Source organism: Podarcis melisellensis, assembly GCF_964234715.1.
Source record: "Podarcis melisellensis genome assembly, chromosome: 17".
In the NCBI taxonomy this organism is placed as follows: domain Eukaryota; kingdom Metazoa; phylum Chordata; class Lepidosauria; order Squamata; family Lacertidae; genus Podarcis; species Podarcis melisellensis.
Genome location: NC_138534.1, coordinates 11,709,383 through 11,735,476, shown reverse-complemented (window position 1 = coordinate 11,735,476; position 26,094 = coordinate 11,709,383). Strand labels below are relative to the sequence as shown.

Here is a 26,094-nt window from a genome sequence, read left to right as displayed (position 1 = left end):
ACCAGATCCAGTGCCTGGAGCCTTCTGATGGTTCCCTCATTGCGAGAAGTGAAGGTATAAGGAACCAGACAGAGGGCCTTCTCGGTGGTGGCGCCCTACCTGTGGAACACCCTCCCATCAGATGTCAAGGAAATAAGCAGCTATCTTATTTTTAAAAGACTTCTGAAGGCAGCCCTGTTTAGGGAAGTTTTTAATATTTAATGCTGCATTGTTTTTAACACTCGATTGGAAGCCGCCCAGAGCGGCTGGGGAAACTCAGCCAGATGCGTGGGGTATAAATAATAAATTTATTATTATTATTATTATTATTATTATTATTATTATTATTATTATTATTAGTGCTGCCTGCACACCTAGAACTTCTCAGCTGTTTGGAGAAATGGACTCTGCATAATAGAATCATAGAATAGTAGAGCTGGAAGGTGTCCCAAGGGGTTGATTAGTCTGCCCCCTGCAATGCAGAAATCTTTTGCCCAGCGTGGGGCTCATGCCCTATTGACCTGAGCTATTCATATAATAAGTTTAATAATAGTGGGTCCACCAGTCAACAAGGGGTTTCTGAACGTGCTGCAGAGGGAAGTGAGGGGCAGATGGGGCTCCTCAACCTGCCCAGGCTTGCACCCCAAGGAGGTCACTTTGGTCCTGCTAATGCAGCGGTTTGGCTTTGCCCTGGGAGGTGCACTCCATTGTCTCTTGAGACAGACAGATGCCAACAACCCTCCTACATCAGTTACGGGCTTCCTCTAATGTCTGAAAAGGGATGCAGGTGGTGCTGGGTCTAAACTACTGGGCCTCTTGGGCTTGCCAATCAGAAGGTTGCTGATTGGAATCCCTGCAACAGGGTGAGTTCCCGTCGCTCTGTCCTAGCTCCTGCCAGCCTAGCAATTCAAAAGCACACCAGTGCAAGTAGATAAATAGGTACCGCTGTGGCAGGAAGGCGAACGGTGTTTTTCTGCACTCTGGTTTCCGCCATAGTGTTCCGTTTCACCAGAAGTGGTTTAGTCATGCTGGTCACATGACCCGGAAAGAAGAGTTTGGATTTGATATCCTGCTTTATCACTACCCGACAGAGTATCAAAGCAGCTAACATTCTCCTTCCCCTTCCTCCCCCACAACAAACACTCTGTGAGGTGAGTGGGGCTGAGAGACTAGCCCAAGGTCACCCAGCAGCTGCATGTGGAGGAGTGGAGACGTGAACCCAGTTCACCAGATTACGAGTCTACCGCTCTTAACCACTACACCACACTGGAAAGCTGTCTGTGGACAAATGCCGGCTCCCTCGGCCTGAAAGTGAGATGAGTGCCACAACCCCATAGGCGCCTTTGACTGGACTTAACCGTCCAGGGGTCCTTTACCTGTTTTACCTTAATGTCTGAAAGGGTTTAAGGGATAACTGTCTTCACCCTGCTCTGTTTACAGAGCTTCTCAGAGTCTCAGCTCTGTTTAAGCAAGAGCTCTGGATTAGATGAATGGCAATTCTCATGTGGTTAGAGCAGCTTGGAGGATACCTCCTCTTTGAGTGGCTGCTTCAGGCAGTTCTTGAAGGGAGTGACTGTGTAACACAGGAAACACTTCAGTACCTGAGTGAATGGGGACAATCCCTGACGGATGAGATTGCAAAATGTATGTGCCAAGGGGGGGAAAGACAAAGGGTGGAAACTCATTGACCCCACCTGGCTGTAATTGCTACAGAGAACATTTCCTGAAGAAAAATGAAAGAAAGGTTAAAGAACCCTGGGAACAAAGGCTAAACCCATTGTGTTTTTCGTTTTTTAAGAGGTGACCTTTCATAGAAACTACAGAATTATATAGTTGTGGAGCTCAACTTCTGCCAATGTTACATTTTTCATCTCACTGTGCACTACATAGCTATGAGTTATACAACATGATTTACACAATTATTTAATTGATTACTGACTTAACATAACAATGCAATTATTTTCCCCACTATTTGTGCCAATGCAAAGACTCCTTTCAACAGACAATGCAAAGAAAATGCAATTTAAACGAGACGGGGGGAGGAGTCTATCACATATCATTTGCAGACAGAAAAAAGCAATATATCCATTCTAGACATGGGGCAAGTAAGTGAAGGCCAGCAACTCCCACTGCTGTTTCTGTTTTCGTCTGAATCCTCTGACATCCCTGTAAGGTTCTGATTTGATCACAATTTGAACAGAAGCTCAAAATAGTCATCAAAGTTCATTTTGATATAGTGTCAGATAATGGTCATACCCTCAGGTATTGACCTCCTAACATATAAAAGTGCCTGCAGGAATTTGTGAGGGTTGTGTGCCTGGCATGTTCTCTCCCTCCTAGTACCATCAAGGGCCGAGGTTCCTTGCAAGATGGCCCACCTGCCCCCATTACACATTTAGTTGAATGAATGGAGAGAGTTTTAGCGATGGCGGCAGGCCAGGGAAACTGGAGCCACAGAGGTTCTGTACTGCAGGTCTAACACAGTATAGCACATTTGTCATGGAGGTGGGTGGGGAAGGGGCATGATCTGCAACACACCAGGCAGCCCCTGCCATTTCCTTCCTAGGGGCAGGAGGAGACCAGCAGCACCTCCTATTCTCTGAGATGCCACCGTAGAGATGGCACAGGGACTGCTAAGGAGGTGGCAGATCTGGCCTCCAGTGAGTGTACCATAGTTGTTATGGTTACTGTGGTCAGTAATGGAGCAAAGTGGGGGCGGGGGGGCAGGTTGCCCCTGTTAGAATTCCTGCTCCATGATTGCAGTCATGGGATTGTTGTGTTTCACATGACATGATATGTTTTGACTCCACAGAGTGGGAAGTGACGAAGAGAGGATGTTTGTGTTACTGTGTTCCATGAAGTGGGACTATTGTCCTTTGTTCTTTTTCTCTTTGCTGTCTGATGCTAGAGAGAGAGGGAGCAACGTTGCAGTGTTCCTTGTGTGTTTACAGTGGTACCTCGGGTTAAGTACTTAATTCGTTCCGGAGGTCCGTTCTTAACCTGAAACTGTTCTTAACCTGAAGCACCACTTTAGCTAATGGGGCCTCCTGCTGCTGCTGCTGCTGCGCTGCCGGAGCACGATTTCTGTTCTCATCCTGAAGCAAAGTTCTTAACCTGAAGCACTATTTCTGGGTTAGTGGAGTCTGTAACCTGAAGCGTATGTAACCTGAGGTACCACTGTATATGTAAATAAAGTAGATTAGCCAAAATGCTGAGTTGCTGAGGTCTGTCATGCAAGGTGCGCAAACTCTGCAGATGTGCCGGTGTCTGTTGGCATCGGTCGCTGTGATGTTCGGTCTGAAGAAAGCTTTTGAAGCTCCAGAACGATCGACCAGGAGGGAGAGAACATGCCAGTCGAGCATGTGTCTCTGCCAGGGTCCTACTCGACTGTAGGCTGAACTCTTGACAGCCCCAGGTGTCACCACTGAGGGGGGGTGACAAAATGCTGGGCGGCACTCACCGCGGGGTTTGCAGCATGCCCAAACCACACGTCTCTCCCCAAATGGTCCACCCACCGCCTCCCCCTCAGCTGTAGGGTGGCTGAGTGGTAGGAGGCAGGCTCCTTGCAGGCCCCACGGAGCGTCCTGCCCCAGCTGGCCCTGCCTCCCCACGCGGCTGGCCCCGCCCCCAGGCACAGGGCACGCACACTGCCCCAGGCGCCCGATTGGCTTGCTCCACCACTGACTGTGGTGGCAGCGGCGGCGGCGGCAGGCAATGCATTCCTTTGTGTCTGGGTGTGCCCACCCTGTGGATCCTGCCACCGCAGGGGATCTCCTCACCTCGCCTCATGGGGGGACCAGCCCTGAATGTGAGAACACCTGTTTCTGAAATAGTCAAGTAGCAGAAGAGTTGCAGGAACTTGTTCTCTCCCCTCCCTCATTTCAATTGAAGTGCCACAGGTTCCTGATTATGAAAGCTCACCTTTTCAGCTCAGAAATGTGGCAGGGGGACTGCTTTTCTAAATCTCCTTCCCAAGCCTCGGCTCCCACTGACTAGCACATCTTGCCAACAACAAGTGGAGGAAATTTGGCTCATAGCACAGCCAATTTTCTTAATTTGTTGTCGTGGTTGATTCAGAAACAATCCCTCTGGATGTAACACAATTTGGTGCTAATCCCTACTGGAATGCAAAAATATTGAATTACCAAATTCAGGCCAATAGCATCACTAAAAGTACACGCCAATTGCTTCTTGTTGAGTAAACAAGGTGGTATAACTTTCTCATTCTTAAATGGTGGATATTGCTAAGAAGAAAACTAACCAGAGCAACTCAGAGAGGGTGAAAAATGATTATTTGCTAAGATATTTGTCAGGGAAGGTTGGGTGAAATCCCCTCCCACGCATTTAACTGATAATAAAGTGGATTTATATTTGCTCAGCTGAACCAGTTGAACAATTCTTTTCCTGGGAAACTGTCCCTGCAGATAAACAATAGATTATGGGCTCATCCACATTTCTGTGCCTAAAAAGATAGGGTCCAAGCAGTTTCCCCCCTGTTCTGTACATTTCTCAGGAGAAACCCACTTTTTAGCTCTAATTTGGAACCAATGGCAAGCTGCAGAAAACTCAACTTGCTGTTTGCTCTGATTGAGCACTAAATAGCAGTTTTTGCCAGCAGGACAAGAGGGAGTATGGACAAGCCCTAGGTTTTATGCAGCATACTGATACGGAAGGAGAGAGGGGGGGGTACCTTTCCTCACCCCTCCTCCTCCTGATAAGGGGCCCGAGGCGATGACCTCGACAGCGCCCAACTCTACTGTGACTCCTCAGCCCCCACACTGTCGCACAAGCACCACACTATACCCCTTGGCCTTATAAAATAATATCCTTTCCTTCTACATACGGGCGAAATAAGCCCTTTCTTTCTTAAGCCTTCCTTTCGCCTATTCCTAACATGGGTAGACCGTATCGAACTGTATTCTCCATTGACTATAATGGCCGTGCCTCAGCCAATCAGGACCGTGCATTCTCCTGCAGGAGCTAGCTCAGAGAGCTCTTGCACGCCTCATTTAACCTCCTGACAAGCTGTTGACAGCTCCCCGCTGCGAGAACAATGGAACCGAAACCAGCGACCTTGTAAAACTGTCAAAGTCTTGTTACAATGTATCCATTTTGTTTCCGCTTTTTTTACACTTGACCGGCAAAGTGCCGAAGCTTTGGAAAATGATATTTTGTTGTTTAGTCGTTTAGTCGTGTCCGACTCTTCGTGACCCCATGGACCAGAGAACGCCAGGCACCTCTGTCCTCTACTGCCTCCCGCAGTTTGGTCAAACTCATGCTGGTAGCCTCGAAAACACTATCCAACCATCTCGTCCTCTGTCGCCCCCTTCCCCTTGTGCCCTCCATCTTTCCCAACATCAGGGTCTTCTCCAGGGAGTCTTCTCTTCTCATGAGGTGGCCAAAGTACTGGAGCCTCAGCTTCACAATCTGTCCTTCCAGTGAGCACTCAGGGTTGATTTCCTTCAGTATGGAGAGGTTTGATCTTCTTGCAGTCCATGGAACTCTCAAGAGTCTCCTCCAGCACCATAATTCAAAAGCATCAATTCTTCGGCGATCAGCCTTCTTTATGGTCCAGCTCTCACTTCCATACATCACTACTGGGAAAACCATAGCTTTAACTATACGAACCTTTGTTCGCAAGGTGATGTCTCTACTTCTCAAGATGCTGTCTAGGCCTGTCATTGCCCTTCTCCCAAGAAGCAGGCGTCTTTTAATTTCGTGGCTGCTGTCACCATCTGCAGTGATCATTGAGCCCAAGAAAGTAAAATCTCTCACTACCTCCATTTCTTCCCCTTCTATTTGCCAGGAGGTGATGGGACCAGAGGCCACGATCTTCGTTTTTTTGATGTTGAGCTTCAGACCATATTTTGCGCTCTCCTCTTTCACCCTCATTAAAAGGTTCTTTAATTCCTCCTCACTTTCTGCCATCAAGGTTGTGTCATCTGCATATCTGAGGTTGTTGATATTTCTTCCGGCAATCTTAATTCCGGCTAGGGATTCATCCAGCCCAGCCTTTCGCATGATGAATTCTGCATATAAGTTAAATAAGCAGGGAGACAAAATACAGCCTTGTCGTACTCCTTTCCCAATTTTGAACCAATCAGTTGTTCCGTATCCAGTTCTAACTGTAGCTTCTTGTCCCACATAGAGATTTCTCAGGAGACAGATGAGGTGATCTGGCACTCCCATTTCTTTAAGAACTTGCCATAGTTTGCCGTGGTCGACACAGTCAAAGGCTTTTGCATAGTCAATGAAGCAGAAGTAGATGTCTTTCTGGAACTCTCTAGCTTTCTCCATAATCCAGCGCATGTTTGCAATTTGGTCTCTGGTTCCTCTGCCTCTTCTAAATCCAGCTTGCACTTCTGGGAGTTCTCGGTCCACATACTGCTTGAGCCTTCCTTGTAGAATTTTAAGCATAATCTTGCTAGCGTGTGAAATGAGTGCAATTGTGCGGTAGTTGGAGCATTCTTTGGCACTGCCCTTCTTTGGGATTGGGATGTAGACTGATCTTCTCCAATCTTCTGGCCACTGCTGAGTTTTCCAAACTTGCTGGCATATTGAGTGTAGCACCTTAACAGCATCATCTTTTAAAATTTTAAATAGTTCAGCTGGAATACCATCACTTCCACTGGCCTTGTTATTTGCAGTGCTTTCTAAGGCCCATTTGACTTCACTCTCCAGGATGTCTGGCTCAAGGTCAGCAACCACACTACCTGGGGTATACGGGACATCCATTTCTTTCTGGTATAATTCCTCTGTGTATTCTTGCCACCTCTTCTTGATGTCTTATGCTTCTGTTAGGTCCTTTACACTTTTGTCCTTTATTATGGAAATCTTTGTACGAAATGTTCCTTTCATATCTCCAATTTTCTTGAACAGATCTCTGGTTCTTCCCATTCTATTGCTTTCCTCTATTTCTTTGCATTGCTCGTTTAAGAAGGTCTTCTTGTCTCTCCTTGCTATTCTTTGGAAATCTGCATTCAATTTCCTGAATCTTTCACCATCTCCCTCGCATTTTGCTTGCCTTCTCTCCCCCGCTATTTGTAAGGCCTCATTGGACAGCCACTTTGCTTTCTTGCATTTCCTTTTCATTGGGATGGTTTTCGTTGCTGCCTCCTGTATAATGTTACGAGCCTCCATCCATAGTTCTTCAGGCACTCTGTCCACCAAATCTAAATCCTTGAACCTGTTCCTCACTTCCACTGTGTATTCATAAGGGATTTGACTTAGATTGTATCTTACCGGCCCAGTGGTTTTTCCTACTTTCTTCAGTTTAAGCTTGAATTTTGCTATAAGAAGCTGATGATCTGAGCCACAGTCAGCTCCAGGTCTTGTTTTTGCTGACTGTATAGAGCTTCTCCATCTTTGGCTGCAGAGAATATAATCAATCTGATTTCGATGCTGCCCATCTGGTGATGTCCATGTGTGGAGTCGTCTCTTGTGTTGTTGGAAAAGCGTGTTTGTGATGACCAGCTTGTTCTCTTGACAGAACTCTATTAGCCTTTGCCCTGCTTTGTTTTGATCTCCAAGGCCAAACTTGCCAGTTGTTCCTTTTATCTCTTGACTCCCTACTTTAGCATTCCAATCCCCTATGATGAGAAGAACATCCTTCTTTGGTGTCACTTCTATAAGGTGTTGTAAGTCTTCATAGAACTGGTCAATTTCAGTTTCTTCAGCACCAGTAGTTGGTGCATAAACTTGGATTACTGTGATGTTAAAAGGTCTGGCTTGGATTCGTATCGAGATCATTCTATCATTTTTGAGATTGCATCCCAGTACAGCCTTCGCCACTCTTTTGTTGACTATGAGGGCCACTCCATTTCTTTTACGGGTTTCTTGCCCACAGTAGTAGATATGATGGTCATCCGAACTGAATTCACCCATTCCCGTCCATTTTAGTTCACTGATGCCCAGGATGTCAATATTTATTCTTGCCATCTCATTTTTGACCACCTCCAACTTACCCAGGTTCATGGTTCTTACATTCCAGGTTCCTATGCAATATTTTTCTTTACAGCATTGGACTTTCCTTTCGCTTCCAGGCATATCCGCAACTGAGCGTCCTTTTGGCTTTGGCCCAGCCGCTTCATCAGCTCTGGATCTACTTGTACTTGCCCTCCGCTCTTCCCCAGTAGCATGTTGGACGCCTTCCGACCTGAGGGGCTCATCTTCCAGCGTCATAACTTTTATATGCCTGTTGTCTTTGTCCATGGAGTTTTCTTGGCAGGGATACTGGAGTGGCTTGGCGGTTCCTCCTCCAGGTGGATCACGTTTGGTCAAAACTCTAAATCAACCAAAGCTCCGATTTTCTCCATCTTGCCGTCATTCTACTCGGTTCCCTCCAGACTCCATGATGCTGCCCCTACTTCCATAATCTCCAGAGCGACAGGTCACGTACTCAGGAAGACCTTAATCTGTCGGATCGTTCTGCCAAACCCTTCCTCCGGGCAATGCCAGGTGGCGGACGATGCATATCTGCGCCATTGTCCTGCCATCATCTGTACTCAGGAAACGTTTATCTATGTTTATCTATGCATATCTCTTACTCTGCATATTTCCCCCCTCCCTTCCTGAAATGCTAATCCATGTAACCCCACCTTTCTGTAATATATTCATGATGTAATCTGTGAAACCCAACCTTCTTTTAATGTATTCATGACGTTTGTTGCACTGTATTCTGGGACTTGGAGGGAACTTTTAAAAGTTTATGTCGCCCCATTCTCGAGGTTCAATGCCATTTTGAACCTGTTGCGCAATAAACTTTGGATCTCCGTTTATTGCTCCTGTCTCCGGCTGAGCTCATTTCTTCCGCTAGGACCTGCAGACTTCGTCCGATGAGCCGGGTGGCAAGGGTAACTCCGCACCCGGAATTTTTCCGTAACAATGTAGACCCATTGAAATTAATGGACCTAAGTTAGTCATGTTCTTTCATTTCAATGGGTTTACGCTGAGCAAAACTTAGACACACCATTCTGCTTCAGAGCTGCATAGCAGGAAAGTTCTGTACCAATCTCCAAAGAACTGAAGAGTGTTGAAAAATTCAAATGAGACAACATCATACACACATTATTTCACTGAAATGTGGTTCTTATGATACCTCTATTATTTGACTGCATATAACACATACAGTGGTACCTTGGGTTACATACGCTTCAGGTTACATATGCTTCAGGTTACAGACTCCGCTAACCCAGAAATAGTGCTTCAGGTTAAGAACTTTGCTTCAGGATAAGAACAGAAATTGGGCTCTGGCGGTGGGGCGGCAGCAGGAGGCCCCATTAGCTAAAGTGGTGCTTCAGGTTAAGAACAGTTTCAGGTTAAGAACAGACCTCCGGAACAAATTAAATACTTAACCCGTGGTACCACTGTACTTTAATTCTGGCCTTGCCTTCTTCCAAACAACCTTCATTAGATTCAGGCACATCAAGCTTGCTACATCAAGTGTCATTGAATCATCTAGGCTGCTGCAGCCTGAGCGTGCGGCAGGTGTCCTCTGCTCACTGAATTAGGGCTGAGGCCTTAAAACCCCACCTTATGGGAGTCCCCTCACAAGCTATAGATCCTGCCCACAGTTGTGTCAAATTGGAACTGCAATACAAGCAGCGCATAGCCTTGGGGAAGTGAAAAGCTCGCCACCTCAAGCCAGTTGAGGCTTCCCAGTTGAGCCAATTCATTCCCAACTGCACCAGCCAGTGGCCAGTCAAAACCCAAAACACAGAATCAAGGGAGAGGAGCAAATTTTCCCCATTGCCTCACACCCAGGGCCGGATTTAGGTTTAAGGGTGGAGCTAGGGACAGGGCAGCGCTATGGGTTAAACCACAGAGCCTAGGACTTGCTGATCAGAAGGTTGGCGGTTCAAATCCCCGCGACGGGGTGAGCTCCCGTTGCTCGGTCCCTGCTCCTGCCAACCTAGCAGTTCAAAAGCATGTCAAAGTGCAAGTAGATAAATAGGTACCGCTCCAGCGGGAAGGTAAACAACGTTTCAGTGCGCTGCTCTGGTTCGCCAGAAGTGGCTTAGTCATGCTGGCCACATGACCTGGAAGCGGTACGCCGGCTCCCTTGGCCAGTAAAGTGAGACGAGCGCCACAACCCCAGAGTCAGCCACAACTGGACCTAATGGTCAGGAGTCCCTTTACTCTTTACTAAGCTACTGAAGGTAATGGGGCTCATTATATGTCCAGCTGTCCTTTGTCAACAACAAAGTGTCGCTGTTTTTTGTGTTGAATATATGCTATATGGTAATTTATGGACCTCATAGTTATTTAAGGCCATTTGCACCTGTTGCCATGCAACCAGTCCATGCAGAATGTATGCACCCTATATATGGAAATGAGCAAACCAGTGATATTTTAGGGAGCAGACGAGCAGGCGGGGCCCATTACTTACATCATAGGAGCCTACACAACACAAAACACTGTTGCTGTATATAGGTTTTGTTTTATTTGCTTTTTATCTTATATTTTGGAAATGTACATCCAGGTTTTTTTCCATTACATTTTTTTTTGGGGGGGGGGCCAAGAGAGTGGGGCCCTAAGCTATAGCTTGTTTCACTTATACGTAAATCCGGCACTGCTGGACGTCACAAAATGGCCCTGTTATGTAATGTCGCTGTGGCAAGATTTCTGATACACAGTGGCGTAGCGTGGGGGGTGCAGGGGGGGCCGGCCGCACCGGGCGCAACATCTGGGGGTTAGGGGGCGCAAATCCACGGGTTAGGGGGTGCAAATTACTTGCCTTGCCCCGGGTGCTGACAACCCACGCTACGCCACTGCTGATACAACAAAAATGAACACGAAACAAGATAAACTCTTTCCTTCCCACTTCAGATCAACCTCTGACAAGTAGCTTTTAAGACTCCATGAATGCCTTCAGAACTGGAGGCCAGGGATTGCCAATGCAAATTCAAGTAACCACGACAGGCTTTTTCTGGCTTTGTTATTTTTTACTTTCTTGCATCAGATTAAGGAGGATGGCCCAATTTCCCTCTACTAGGTCACAGAAGATATTTAGATAGCCACAACCAGATACAGCTGGGTGGCAGAAAGTTCACCTTTTTTCTGATAGGTTCTGAGGAGTGTCAGGGGGTGGGCGTGTGGCTGTTTCACATGTCCTTGCTGGGTTTATAAAGCTCTGGCCTCCAAACGCAGCCAGGGAGACAAAGGCAGAATTCACTTTTCCATTGTGGAGATTGCAACATTGTGGTCATCCTCAACAGAGCTCCAGCTCTCAAATCATTCAGGGCCATGTTGGGGCTGCAGTTTGTTCTGGGCATTCTCATATTCCATTTTGGTGCTGCACAGGAGGCAACGTTGTAAGTTATAACCGGCGTCTTCTTTTAATATTTATTAGTTGACTGTGATTAGCTTCTTTGTTTAGCACAATGCTGCTTTTATCTGATGTTTATGAACTTCCATGCCTTTGGTCAGGCTGACACTTCCAGCTAAGATGAACAGAGAGTCGTCGTAACTTTTCTCTAGGTATTATTAACAGGGCAAGGTTAATAAGAGCAAGGTGTGAAAGTCTAACTGTAGGGAGTTTTAAAATATATGTATTATTGATTTATGCCCCGCCTTTCCCCCCAATGGAAAGACAGCTTACAGATAAAAACAAGAACCACTGAAAAGGTAGAAAAATACCACGAAGCACTGATAAAACTAGAACTATATACATTATACATTTTATACATGTATAAAATCTGTTTAAAATACGTATACCAATGATTACAATAAGAACAGCACGATTTTATGTCAAAGTGTTGTCAAGCTTTTGTTGGTGTCAAGTGGCCAGCAGTTATACAGAATGTCTCCTGCGTGACAAGTTTCACTTGACAAAATTCCCTTACCTGTACAGGTATTACAGGTGCAGTAGCCTGAATGAACCAGATTACATTTGTTCCTAATTGTCTGTGAATAATAAAGTACTGAATTTTATAATTAACTCATCGTTCTTCTCGGCCAGTATTGCCTAACGGCATAGTAACTTTCCTCATGCATCTGAAAGCAGGCTTTCTGCCAAATAGCTAAAGGATGAGCTTTTCATGTGCCGTGAGTTGCTTTTGCTGGTACAAACTAATACAGCTGCTCTTTTGGGATTTCACAGGCAGTATCTCCTAGTAGTGCCTTCAGTACTGCATAGTGACTCTGCAAATACAGCCTGTGTGCAACTTCTCAGCCTCAATGAGACTGTAAACCTGAGTGTCTTTCTGGAATATGAGAGGCGTAATGTAACTGTTTTCCAAGAAGATGTGCAAAGGAAAAGCTTCTTCAAATGCAGCTACTTTGTGGTAAGTATTTCTTGCCTCCGTGACAATTAGAAAGAGACATAAATGGAGAGGAAAAGGGGAAAGGGGACCACCATAGACTTGGAGAGGTGGAAGGAACACCAAGGGTCATCTAGCCCAACCCTGTAAGGATGTTGAAATTACAAAATAGGATAGGGAAGAGGAGCAAGAAGGGATAGGAGGCCTGGGAAAGAGCAGAAAATATTGTTACCTGCCCCCCCCCCCAATCTCCAAGCAATGTGAGATTCCAGGTATTCCAGATCAGTGGCGTAGCGTGGGTTGTCAGCACCCGGGGCAAGGCAAGTAATTTGCGCCCCCTAACCCGTGGATTTGCGCCCCCTAACCCATGGATTTGCGCCCCCTAACCCCCAGATGTTGCGCCCGGTGTGGCCGCCCCCCCTGCACCCCCCACACTACGCCACTGTTCCAGATGCTTACTCATGGTTTGCATTCCCTTTTGGAAATGAGGCACAGCAGAAGCTGTGGTGTCATTATGATATATGGTTTATTTACACATATATACAACCTCAGCTTACGATGGAGGGGTTCCAAGCAATGACTTTCAAGCAAATTCTGTTTCTCCCATTCCAGCCGCTTTGGAGTCAAGTTGCTAGCCCATATCGTGCTCTGATCCTCACCCCCTCTTCAGTTTGCAGTGTTTTTACACTGGCACCTACCTCCCCCACTCACATTGGGCAAACTCTCTCCCTTCTGAAACTCTCTCCTAAAAACTCTGGCATTATCTTCTGCTAACTACCCAGAACCTGGAGTGGGGCTGGCATATCTTTTACCTTCTTGCCTTATTTTTATTCTGTGAACAATCCTGAGATCTTTTGATGAGGGGTGGTATATAAATATAATAAATAGATAGGTAGATGATGATAGATTAGATTAGATGATAGATAGATAGATAGATAGATAGATAGATGATAGATAGATAGATAGATATAGATAGATAGATATAGATAGATAGATGATAGATAGATATAGATAGATAGATAGATAGATAGATAGATGATAGATATAGATAGATAGATGATAGATAGATGATAGATAGATAGATAGATAGATTAGATAGAAGATGATAGATGATAGATAGATAGATAGATAGATAGATAGATAGATAGATAGATAGATAGATAGATGATAGATAGATGATAGATGATAGATGATAGATAGATAGATTAGATAGATAGATAGATAGATAGATAGATAGATGATAGATAGATAGATAGATAGATAGATAGATAGATAGATAGATAGATAGATGATAGATAGATAGATAGATAGATAGATGATAGATAGATAGATATAGATAGATATAGATAGATAAATAGATAGAATACAAAAATAATTGGTCCACCACCTCTTTTCCCCCTCTTTTAATGGCTCATCTCTCTAGGTGATTTCCTGAATGGCTTGGCCTATGTTTTAAGCACTTTGCTAAGTTTGGCATCTGGCACACAGGAATTAGAAGAGAGGTTCTGGGATGAGAAGGGGAGTCTTATAACAATAAAATAATTATTAGCTGAGAATGCACATGAAGCATTTTAAATGCTGTCTTTGCAAAAACCCTTTGGAATAGTTCGTTATTCAAAATATTCTTATCTTCCTATGGCAGACATAGTGCAGAGGCGGGAGGCCTCACACTACTAAGTAAAGGTCCCTATCAGGGACTGCTCAACTGAGAACTTCCCAACTCTCACCTGCTACTTCGCCATGGTGCTACATCACCCTACCATCAGAAACAGGGCAGCCAGTTAAGTTGGTCAGTCTGCCAATTTCAGAGCATTATCTATCTTGTAGCTCAAGGTAAAGGTAAAGAGACCCCTGACCATTAGGTCCAGTCGTGACTGACTCTGGGGTTGCGGCGCTCATCTCACTTTATTGGCCAAGGGAGCCGACGTACAGCTCCGGGTCATGTGTCCAGCATGTCTAAGCCACTTCTGGTGAACCAGAGCAGTGCACGGAAACTCCGTTTACCTTCCCGCCGGAGCGGTACCTATTTATCTACTTGCACTTTGAGGTGCTTTCGAACTGCTAGGTTGGCAGGAGCAGGGACCGAGCAATGGGAGCTCACCCTGTCACGGGGATTTGAACCGCAACCTTCTGATCGGCAAGTCCTAGGCTCTGTGGTTTAACCCACAGCGCCACCCATGTCCCCTTGTAGCTCAAAATACAGTGCAAATAGAATTGTGCTTTTAATTGGAACAAGTAATGCATTCCTGTAGACATTTTTCATTAGGCTTTCAGCATGTGTTCAGAGAAAAGAGAATCCAACAATTTGCCTTGTTTACATGCTCATACTCAGGTTTTTTGTTGGCATTTGTCTGACTCGAGAGACAATGGACTGCGTCTATGGAGGTGAAGTCAAACTGCTGGAGAATCACAGCACTTGCTGTGGTTGCAGAGACCAGCAACTCGTAACAACTGCTGCCTCCTGTGTTGTTTTTGCTGCGTTAGCAGCACTGAAGTGATCTCTCTGAGGCACAAGCCTGGGCAGTGTGTAGGGAGGTCCTGGGCTGCCCAGACAACCAGACCCCCTCTTGACCTTTGCTGATAAGGTCCCAAGGAAATCAGAGTGATACGTTTGGCACCAGCCTGGCTGCAGAAGTTGCCGGAGGAAAGTGTTCAAGGCAGCATCCAATTCCATTCCAGATTTGTGAAGGGTTTACTCTTTAGCCTTTTCTGCTCCCAAGGCAGGAGATGCTTAGGATCAGTTTTCCTTTTCCTAAATGGGCTAACTTCCCAGACTGATGAGCCCCATCTGTTCCACAAGGCAGCATGGGGGAAATTAAGTCCCCAAATAGATAACATATCCGATATTAAACTGATAAGAACTTACTTTGGCTAACATCAAGTTTATTATCTGTTCTATCACATATGTTTACTGTTGTAAACAAAAATTGCCCTTTTCCCTTATGGGGTATCCAAGAGCCCATATAGAGTCCTTACATAGGTTCCCTATTGGTAGGAGAAGATAACAGAGGCCAACCAGAGAATATTGAGAAGCAAAGCAGCTAGTAAGCTTGATCTTTATTGATCTGTTGCAACAGGGTGCTCCCCTCACCCACAGGAGAGAGGAGGAACCCAGAAAAATGGCGTGCAAGGCCTTATAAAGACTTTTGAAATTGCCACACTGTAGATCAAGACCACCCCCAGAAACATCATACATACATCACAGAAGGGGTGTAACCCAAGACCACCCCTCAGATACATCACACCTACATCACAGGAAAGGCGGTCTTAAAACAGAAATTTGAATATTGTTTTTCTCCTGTCGTTGTTTATCTCCTGTCTGGCAGGTTACTTGATTGGATTACCTGGGTAGCCTGGCCAGTCTTTTGTAATGATAAATACTTAGTTCCTGGGCCATGTCACAGGCTCACCCTATTCATATCTTAAATGTGCCCTTAAGACAGGATTTGTGAGGAAAGAGACAATGGGGAAGTTTCCCACTTTGACCTTGCAGAGAAAACATTTGCTCAGTTTAGGAATCAAAATGGTTCCAGGTTGGTCTTCCTGTGCTGATCTATGTACGTGCTTGGTTGGTACGCTTATGAACATTACCATATATCTAAGACCTCAAAATTCCTATCACATTACCAGACGGGTAAGCCATGTAACTGTGAGATGCACGGAAGGCAACTACAGGTGCTGGAATCACTTGCTTTCTTCCCTCACAGGTCCCTGAGGCCACTTCCAACCCTGTGGCTTACATCACCATCTCTCTCAAAGGCGCCACCGTCAATGTGACAGAGAGGAGGGTTGTGGCCATTCAGAACAAAGGCAGCGTTGTTTTTGTTCAGACTGACAAACCCATCTACAAACCTGGACAGGAAGGTAAGTGATGGTCACGGCATTATCTTTTCTACAGCAATGTGTAAAAAAGTGTTTTGCAGCCCTTTCCAGACTCATCATGAATAGTCTAAATGCTGTAAATATGGGGAGTTGTGGCAAGAACTCCATGTTCAGCAGCAGACCCTGGTCTGGAAAGCCAACACACTACTTTTTCTGGGACAAATTTGTGGAAGGGGGAATTATGGATACCACATCACCATATAATTTACTTATACCCTGCTCATCTGGCTGGGCCTCCCTACCCACTCTGGGCGGCTCCCAACATATTAAAAACATGATAAAAAAATCAAACATTAAAAACTTCCCTAAACAGGGCTGCCTTCAGATGTTTTCTAAAAGTCAGGTAGTTGTTTATTTCCTTGACATCTGATGGGAGGGCGCTCCACAGGGCGGGCGCCACTACCAAGAAGGCCCTCTGCCTGGTTCCCTGTAACCACACTTCTTGCAGTGAGGGAATCGCCAGAAGGCCCTCAAAGCTGGACCTCAGTGTCCGGGCTGAAAGATGGGGATGGAGGTGCTCCTTCAGATATACTGCACTGAGGCCATTTAGGGATTTCAAGGTCAGCACCAACACTTTGAATTGTGCTTGGAAATGTACTGAAATGTGGTCTGGCTGCTGACATGTCCATAAATCTGCTACCAGAGGCAGTGTTAGGTTAGTGTGACCCATGTGGCACAACTCAGCACCACCACAATCTTATAGAATGGAGGGGAAGAGGCAGAGGGAGGAGCACTGAATTTTAGCATCATACAGGGTGCTGCAGAAATTTTAGAGCCACAAGTACACCACTGCTGCAACAGATTAGTACAGGCTGTATACTGGGTTGGGAATGCAAGGAGGAAACCTAGAAAGGCTAAACTACTTAGGTATTAGGTATAATAACCCACATTTCAAACTCAACCTACTTCACAACCATGGTGAATAGAGCTGGTAATCTGAGTAAACCTTTACTGTATGGCTGAGGTGGAATTTGAATGCAGGTTTTTCATGTCCAAATGGATCCACTTGATCTCTTTTTTCCCTGGATTGCAGTTTCCCAGAATGATAAAAACTTGCTGTTAGCTAGTGGGAAAGCAAGTGAATTTCTCTCACAGTCTTTTCCTTTCCCCTTCCACAGTGCTCTTCCGAATTGTTTCTCTAAATACCCATTTTCAACCTGATCCTCAAACTGTAAGTATATGGTCAGGAGGAAGAAATTCCAAAATGCTCCTGGTTTATATTAAAGTCTTTGTGAACCATCTCATCCGCTTTAAAAAAAGCAGACGCACAACCCATAACCATAGCTTAACACTCAAATAAGCACGCAGAGTCTGAGGCAAAACTTTTTAGTCCGGTGTTTGCTTGGCCTGCTCCTCAATAGTAGTCTATGCACGTAACTCCAAATGAGATTGAATCAGACCAAAGTAAACAGTTTCAAAGAAGCTGTCTATGCAATTTGGCCTACTAATAAGTGCTTAGCACACATGCAGCATTTTTGCTTTGATGTTAAAAGCTAATGTTCTCCACTAAGGTTCCTGCAAATGGACTGAACATACCTATTGTGTCTGTGAATGATTCTGAATACTCTTTCTAGGAAATGAAGCAACTCTAGTCATTGTTAGAAAGTCTGTAAATAAATTAAACTTGTGGTAGACGGAATGGAAAGTTTAGCCATGGAACAAAGGGATGACGTTTTAGTTATCCATTTAAAACGTATAGAAGCCTTAGCAGCTGTTTTAACAGCAATTATCTGCATTCTTTGCAAATTTATCAAAGCAGCAAATCTGCAACATACGCAGACAACAATAGTTTAGTACATGTCACCAATGCAGACAGGCTGATTTGTGAAAATCTAGAATTTCTTTTACCTCTGTTCTGATTAATGATGTCCTCAGGTTTGGCCATTCATTGGGGAAAAGGCAGTCTGCCTTGAAAGACAGGAGAACTGTCTATGGCTGTCTGCTAGCAAGCATATTCACCTGATATATTTTTGTTCATCCATATGGACAAAATGCACAATATTGCAGCGTTTTGGCTGCAAATACTAAAAGAAGGCTTGTTTCTAATCTTGCTCATTGCCTGAAACATATTTCCTTATTTTGTTCCACCATCACTGGGATATAAGCAATGCTGCCTCATATATTTAACTGTGCTATTTTTCATTCAGGGTTCAAATCATCCCTTTAAACACTTGTTGATTAGGAGTTTTGATGCTCAACTCTGAACAGCTGTTGACATTTAAAATATTTTTCAAACACTAACATTCTCTTCACATTCATCTCTTTCAGTATCCTTTGGTCACCATTCAGGTAAGAGTCTTATCTGTATTGTATTGTATTGTATTGTATTGTATTGTATTGTATTGTATTGTTGCAAGCCCAATTGTTGCACCCCAGTTTCTGAGCAGTGTGAGATTCCAGGGGTTCCAGGCATGCTTACCCAGGATTCATGTTTCCTTTTGGAAATGAGGCACAGTAGAGATTGTGGTGTCTTTATGATAGATGGCTTATTTACACATGTATACAAAGGGTTCACAGCTTCAACACCCCCAAAGGGTCTTGCTTCTCCCTTAGCCACAGCCTTGGATTCAAACAGAACTCAGACATTGCTCTCTGAACCTCTGCTCACTGATTTGCATCATCACAGCAAACTCTGCTCAGAAACTCAGGCTTTGTTCTCCTATCTAAAAGGTGGAGAAAGGTGCCACTCATTTGTTGTCTAGCACAGAGCCTCCTTTTCTTTGTTCTCTTAATGGCCCATCACCCAGGTGATGGGTAGCTTATATTTAACACTTGCTGGATCCAGGAGATGGGTGAGTCTCAACCCCACTTCTCAGACTCTATTGAGCTTGAAACTGATTATTTGCAATATTCATCTGCACCAGGGAATAAAGCAATTGGCAAACTTCTGTAAGGAAATGGAAAAGTGCAGTTTGGCTGGGTTTAAGGCACAATCCACATCTATCTTTGTGTGAGAGGCAAAGGACTAGGATGAGGGTTTAGGAGGGGAAGAAGAGAAGGTACTTGGTGCCAGGGCTGGCTCCTGTGCAATGCCCCAGGCTAGCAGCCCCTGTCAGGGACTGGCTAGATGATGAGGAGTGGTGGGGGTACCAGCTGGGGAACCCTAAGAGAAGCTGCAGAGGAGGAACACTCAGAGCCCTAGGATTGGTGGTGGGGGGCGCTGAGGTGGGTCAGAGGAAGAATAGAGGGAGAAATGGTTGAATGCTGAAGAAGAAACATGCTTTAGTGAGCAAGGAGAGCCCGTGACAGAGAGCAGCTCCAAGGACACACATGGCAATGCGTAGGGCGGACAGAGATGACAGGTGCCCCGATGTAATTTGAGGCTGCTTGGGAAACATCTGGCAGAGAAGGAGACCTAGAGCATGGGTAGGCAAACTAAGGCCCGGAGGATCTGGCCCAATCACCTTCTAAATCTGGCCCTCGGACAGTCTGGGAATCAGCATGTTTTTACATGAGTAGAATGTGTGCTTTTATTGAAAATGCATCTTTGGGTTATTTGTGGGGCATAGGAATTTGTTCATTATTTTCCCCCCAAAAATATAGTCCAGCCCCCTACAAAAAGTTTGCTGACCCCTGACCTAGGGGAAGTAGAGGGCAGGGACAGTCAGTCCTGTCAACTCACAAACATTTTTTTGCCTCTATGTTGATAGCCTTCCGATTTGGGCTAGGGTTGACTGCTACCTGCTGACTGCTAATCTAGTTCCTCCTGAAACTAAGCAACCTGAGTTGAATCTTTGGCTTCTTGCCTTAATGTGCCTTTATTCTGCGCTTCTAGGATCCCCAGAGGAACCAGATATTCCAGTGGAGAAACGTAACGTCTGAGATCTCTATTGTTCAGCTCTCATTCCCAATAATTTCGGAGCCAATTCTGGGAGACTATGAAATCATCGTGCAGAGTCAATCGGGAGCTAAGACCTCTCATATATACTCTGTCCAGGAATATGGTAAACATATGTACCTGTTATTTTCTAAGGTTCAGAAAACAATTAGGACTTGCTGGAAGATGAAGGTGCTTAATTTTCTGGCCTGGTATAAAAATGTAGCAACTTGGATTTTCAGAAAAGTCACATACAACACACAAAATGTTCAAAGGCAAACACATACTTATCAAAGCTGGAGTTGTATGTATTTGCTGGTAAACAAACCTATTAAATAAACCTGACATTTTAGTAAACCACCTAAAATGCAATTACGAAATGAAATGGTAAAACAAATCGTTCAGTGAGAGTCAACCGTTCGTTTACAATGCCGTTTCCTTATAATAGTATCACCATTCTCTTAGACAATTCTCAGTGCAAATGACATAAATTACCTTTAGAAGGTTTTCCCATTTTAAAGCAGTATAAAATATATTTTAAATAATAATTCTCGGTGCTGATAATCATCGGGGAAGTGTGAGGATGGTCTGTCTCAGAAGGTGGGTCAGTTGAAGAAAAGGCTGACCAGACAAGCCTCAAACTTTGCCTCACAAACATGCCAAATCACTGGTGGAGCATATACCTGTATGAACAGTGCCCTGGGGTATGTGTGCGTGCGCATGAGGAACAGCACATGGAGGGAGCCTGCCGCAGCTCACCTTGCAAGGGGCGGCACATTCATGCGCCACAGTGCAGCCGAAGAGGGGGGTGGGGAAGCAGCTGCCGACTCTCCTCCTCCTCTCTGCCCTCAGGTCTGATCTGACCCAGGAGTAGAGCTGCAGCGTTGGGCCATCGTGAGAGGAAATTGTCTCTGCAGCTCCCTTTCGTGCCGGAGCAAAGCTCCAATGAGGGAGCATGTCATGGGGGTGCCTAGTCGTGCCCCCTCAAAAAAATGTGCCCAGGGCCATGGCCCCCTCATGCCCCCCCCCCCGCTACACCAATGTGCCAAAGTGTTCAAAATCGCAAACTGTTTCTCTGGAATATATGTTTGAATGTGTCTTTTTCACTCTTCAGTATTACCACTGTTTGACATCACTATCAGTGCACCGAAAACAGTCTCTGTGGAGAGTCCAGATTTCGTTGTGAAGGTGTGCGGCTTGTAAGTATTGGACCCAATGGCTGAAGTAGATGTTTTTAGTGGTGGAGGCTGATCTACTGAGGCTAAGGCACAACACTACCTTTGAAAATGCCAGGCAATTATTTAAAATTCCCTACTTGCAGTCTCAAAGCCATGTACTCTTTCCTGTCCCACACGTAGTTCCCTCTATTCACTCATTAAAAGCTGCAGCAACTGTGGGGTGGAGTCAGGTAAGTAAAGTAAGTCTGAGCCACATGAAAATCCAGAGCATTTTTTCAGAAGGTACCTATGGCTCTGCTTCCAACAGACCCCTTCCCTAGCTTGAGTTCAGAATATCTTGAATGGAGAGGGGTGAAAGAAAATGCTGTTAGTATTATTTACAGCTTGCTTTTTTGTGAATTTATCAGTGAATTTTGAAAACAAAAAGCTTGGTTTCTGTACCTATCTGGATATGACTCCACATCCTTCCCCAAACCTGGGAGATCTTCTCCCAAAGCTCAGACATAGCAGCAGCTGATAATTATAATGATTATTCACATTTTAAGACAGAGATATGAATGGAAAATATTTTCTGCTGTGCTCTGATGTACTCAAATGAAACATTTATTTATTTGCCTGTTGGTGGAATGCTTTGTTTAGAAAAGTTTTTAATGTTTGATGTTTTATCGTGTTTTTAATATTCTGTTGGAAGCTGCCCAGAGTGGGGGGCGTATAAATATATGTATGTATAAAATTTTGAAGGGGTATGTGCAAACTCAGTATCCCACCTTCTGCCTCCATTTTTTTCTCCATTTAGAGAAAAAGATATTTTGGGTACTGAATAGTTAAATAAATTTTGTGGTAGAGAGAAAACATGTGCAACAGGAAGCCCTTTTCCTTCACATTCTAAAAGTATTTGCTTTATTTTTTTAGTGATTGATGTGTAGGTATAAACAGTGCATGAATTCAAAAACTTATGTCGTGGTATGGCTTAAGTTCTAAATATGCAGTTTGGAGTCAATCTTGTCTGAAAATCATACTTGCCCCCCCCCTTACATGGAAAGTCTTCCTGTGTCCATTGATGTGCAGAGAATAATTGATGCTTTTTCAGCAAGGAGGAGACAATGGTACTCTGCACATGAGTAATGGCACCCTTTCATAAATAAATGATGCATAGGTCATATTGCGATGAAAACGGCAAGGTTAAAAATTGCAGCCCCACCAAGTCAAAATGTTACCAGCCACCACTTTAAGGAAGGTTATGTAAGGAATCAACTGGTGCCTACAAAATTTATGTCAGCATGCAAAGGCAGCTGACATTTACTGAGGTGCATTTATCAGAGGAAACACATTTCAAATGCATCTGTAAATCTGTAGTCCTTTCTGTATTTGTAGCTCTTACATCTAGGCCATCTATTCTCAAATACTGTATGCTTCTTTCCCTTCTAGGTATACGTATGGGCAGCCAGTTGAGGGGAAAGCTCAGCTCAGTGTGTGCAGAAATCTCAATTTTTATGGAACTTGCAAGAGGGACCCTGTCTGTGAATCTGTTAATAAAGAAGTAAGATACATAGTTCCTTATCATTTTCTGTCCTTCTCCTCCCTCCATTGTCTTCTCCTGTTTTCCTTTCCCATTAGGCCTTTTTGCACAGTCAGAAAAATTTATTCCACAAATAATGATGCAGTCCAGTTTGCAATGAAGTCAAAAGTGCTGTATCGTCCAATCCTTTGAATTATACTCCGCAGACCTCAGCCCAGGGTAATAGCCACAGTACTTATCCTGCCCTCATGTAATGGATAGGGATGGAGTTGTGTACAGACTTGCTGCCAGGAGACAGATCATAGAGAATCACAGAATTGTAGAGTTGGAAGGGACCACAAGGGTCATCTAGTCCAACTCCCTGCAGTGCAGGAATATGCATCAGTCCCATGCAGAGATCAAGCCCGCAACCTTGGCATTATCAGCACCATACCAGTGGCGGAGGAACCCTCTCCGGCACCCAGGGTGGGATGCCAAGGGGCGGGGTGAACCGCCCGGTGGCGCATGCACAATGTCCATACGGAGTGTGCGTGTGTGGCATCCCGTATGGAGTGCCACTGGGGGGGGGGTGACTGTACATAGCATACATTACAGATTTGAAAATAAGGGACCAGCAGCCAAAATAAGGGATTTTAGCCAACCAGCAGCCAAATGAAGCCTCAAGCGGTGGTTCCCACAGCGCAGCAACCCGGCAAAGGGGATGCAGCAAGGAAAACCACCATCACCTCTCTGCTGGGAAGCGCTGAGCAAAGGTGAGTCCCCAGGCAACGCGGCCGATTTGATTGGCACAAAGCATGCAAGCTCCACCCCCGCCAGTCGTTCTTAGACTCCTTATTGGGTGAGCAACGCAGCCAAGCAACACAGTTGGAGCTCCCTGCTCCCTGGCCAGCAGGGAAGGAGGGAGAGGAGCTGCTTCCTTTGAAACCCAGGAAATTTAAGGGACATCATCAATAAGGGACAGCAGTGGGACACGGCACTGGGATAAGGGACTTTCCCGCCAAATAAGGGACAGTTGACAGCTCTGGGGTGACAAGATGGCCCCTGCCTCCCCCCAGCTGTAGAGCAGCTGAGGGCGCGCACAGTCAATATGAGCGCCGCTTACGGGGTGTCTGTATGGGCTGCCACACATGCGCACTCCGTATGGCTGCCATGCATGCGCCTTCCATATGAGAATCCTAATGGGCTGCCATGCAAGCAACATCCTGTACGGACTGCGTATGTGCGACATCCTGTATGGAGTGCACACATGTGGCATCCATACTGACTGTGTGCGCCCTTGGCCGCTCTACAGCTGGGGGGAGGCAGGGGCCATCTTGCACTCCCCCCCAAGTGTCGGACTGCGCCCCCCACTTCATACGCCTCTGCACCACATTAATCAACTGAGCTAGCCTCCTCCCTTTTCCAGTCTGTTGGATGTGAGCTCTAACACTGCCTCTACAAATCTGAACAAAACAAAAATGGTTCATAAAACTGGGGGCATGTGGGAACATAAGAATAAGGAGCCATTGCTTGGTGCTCATTTTTGCTTTTCATTTATTGCTGCATCCTAGAATTGACTATAGCTCACCTCACTGGTCCACAGAGCCCCAGGAATTTTGAGTTCCTTCCTGTCTGAATAAGTATCTGGGTCACAGCACAAAGCCAGGGAGGGCCATGGAAACCAGTAGACTGGGGATTTGTAGAGTGGGATCATTTTCCTACTGTATTATTCCTTTAGGAGTAATGGTGTCATAAGTCATAAAGTTCAGTATGAAGCTTATTGGGTATAGGCTTCTTAGTCACTTGGCGGTGGCAGTAATTGGTTAAAGCACTCTAATGGCCTGAAAGCTGTTATTGGCTGAGCTTCGGTAGTGGCGCCCGCCCTGTGGAACGCCCTCCCATCAGATGTCAAAGCAATAAACATCTACCTGACGTTCAGAAGACATCTGAAGGCAGCCCTGTTCAGGGAAGTTTTTAATATGTGACATTTTAGTGTATCTTTCATCTTTGTTGGAAGCCGCCCAGAGTGGCTGGGGAAACCCAGCTAGATGGGCGGGGTACAAATAATAATTTATTATTATATTATTATTATTATTCTCCAGAATTCCAGAGAGGAGATAAGGGCAGACAGTAGGATCAAGAGATGCTGTGACAGAAGAAGTAGGAAGCTATGAGAATACATGTCTGAGATGGCAGGAGGCCAAAGGGCCAGACATGGACATGAGGGTTGTGGGAAGGAGCAGCCCAGAGGACTCTCAGAAGGGAAAGAAATCTGGGAGAGAAAGCTGCAAAGATAAGGAAAGTTGGCTTGCATTGATTTAAAAACCTCTGATACTTCTCTAATTTATTAATGGTGGGCTTCCAGAAGCAAATTCCAGCATACATTGGATACTGCATGAAGAGGAAGATGTTGCTTTTTTTTTAGGACTGCCTTGGCTTGAGGAACTTAGGAGCAAAGGATAGAGCATGCATTCAAATTTTCTCATTGAGCCAACTGAACATAGGCGCGGGAATTGAATCATGTCTGCAGGGCCTTTGAAGCTGTCCATGGGCACCTTTCAGATCTTCCATGGAAGTTGTGGAAGCAGTTCTAGCAGAGCTATAGCTGTGTGAACAGGGCTATAGCCACTCCTGCCAAAATCTTCCAAATGGATATTGGATCATTTAAGCAAAAGCACACATGGGAAACAATACTTGGAGCTGGTCCACGGGAAATGGAGGGGCAACATGTTGCCTTCAAACTCAGCTCTCTTAGAGATGCTGCCATGACTGGGCATGGCTCCACGAGATCAATAGCGAATATCAATCTAAGTAGGGGGACACCCTGAATCATATTCAGACATCTGGCATGCATTAAAACACAGTGTCTTCTTGGAAGCTGTTTCTATTGTAATCAATGGCACTGGGCCAAATTTAAGCAACACCAATTAATTTTCATTCTCGTGTTGGATTCCTTACCCCTCCTCTTTTTCAGCTGGGCAAAGATGGCTGCCTTGCCCATGTCTTCAGTTCCAAGACTTTTGAGCTTAATCGTTCAGGGTACTGGATGAACCTAGATGTGAAAGCCATCGTCACTGAGAAAGGAACAGGTAAACCCTTCCACGTAATCAAAAAGAGACTGCTGGGAAGATAAATGAACAGCAGCCATGAAACTATTTAGGATAGTTTATTTCATATTAGTGAGCTAATTATGTTTGTTCTTGGACTCTTGCACAGGGATACAGAGTGAACGTTCAGCCTACATTTCAGTTTCTCGGATACTGGGGACTGTGACATTTCAGAATATGGACCGGGACTATAAAAGGGGGATCCCCTATTGTGGTCAGGTAAAATGAGAAGCTGAGTATGACCCAGCCTAAATGCCTATATCTAGAGATGAGTGACTAAATTTCATCTCTTTTAGGAGTGAAACAGCGAAACTGAAGGAATGCCTTTCTAACTGAGAAACAAAACCACATTTGCCACTGAAATTTCAGCTGA

General features: G+C 45.1%; 1 protein-coding gene across 2 annotated transcripts in view; it reads left to right on the top strand.

Moving 5' to 3' along the window:
- The first annotated feature begins 11,191 nt into the window (after positions 1-11,191).
- The window catches only part of LOC309359746 (ovostatin-like), a 58,944-nt gene continuing 44,041 nt past the window's right edge, over positions 11,192-26,094 (top strand). Inside the window, exons 1-10 of one of the 2 annotated variants that reach the window (XM_081893758.1) lie at positions 11,192-11,291; positions 12,080-12,263; positions 15,947-16,103; positions 17,240-17,292; positions 18,390-18,410; positions 19,897-20,065; positions 21,053-21,137; positions 22,545-22,656; positions 25,589-25,703; positions 25,831-25,940. In XM_081893758.1, the coding sequence (XP_081749884.1) occupies positions 11,224-11,291; positions 12,080-12,263; positions 15,947-16,103; positions 17,240-17,292; positions 18,390-18,410; positions 19,897-20,065; positions 21,053-21,137; positions 22,545-22,656; positions 25,589-25,703; positions 25,831-25,940 (1,074 nt within the window). In that variant the 5' untranslated portion in view covers positions 11,192-11,223. Of the gene's footprint in view, positions 11,292-12,079; positions 12,264-15,946; positions 16,104-17,239; positions 17,293-18,389; positions 18,411-19,896; positions 20,066-21,052; positions 21,138-22,544; positions 22,657-24,797; positions 24,913-25,588; positions 25,704-25,830; positions 25,941-26,094 lie in introns of those variants that run through there. The other variant, XM_081893759.1, reaches the window with a different exon arrangement.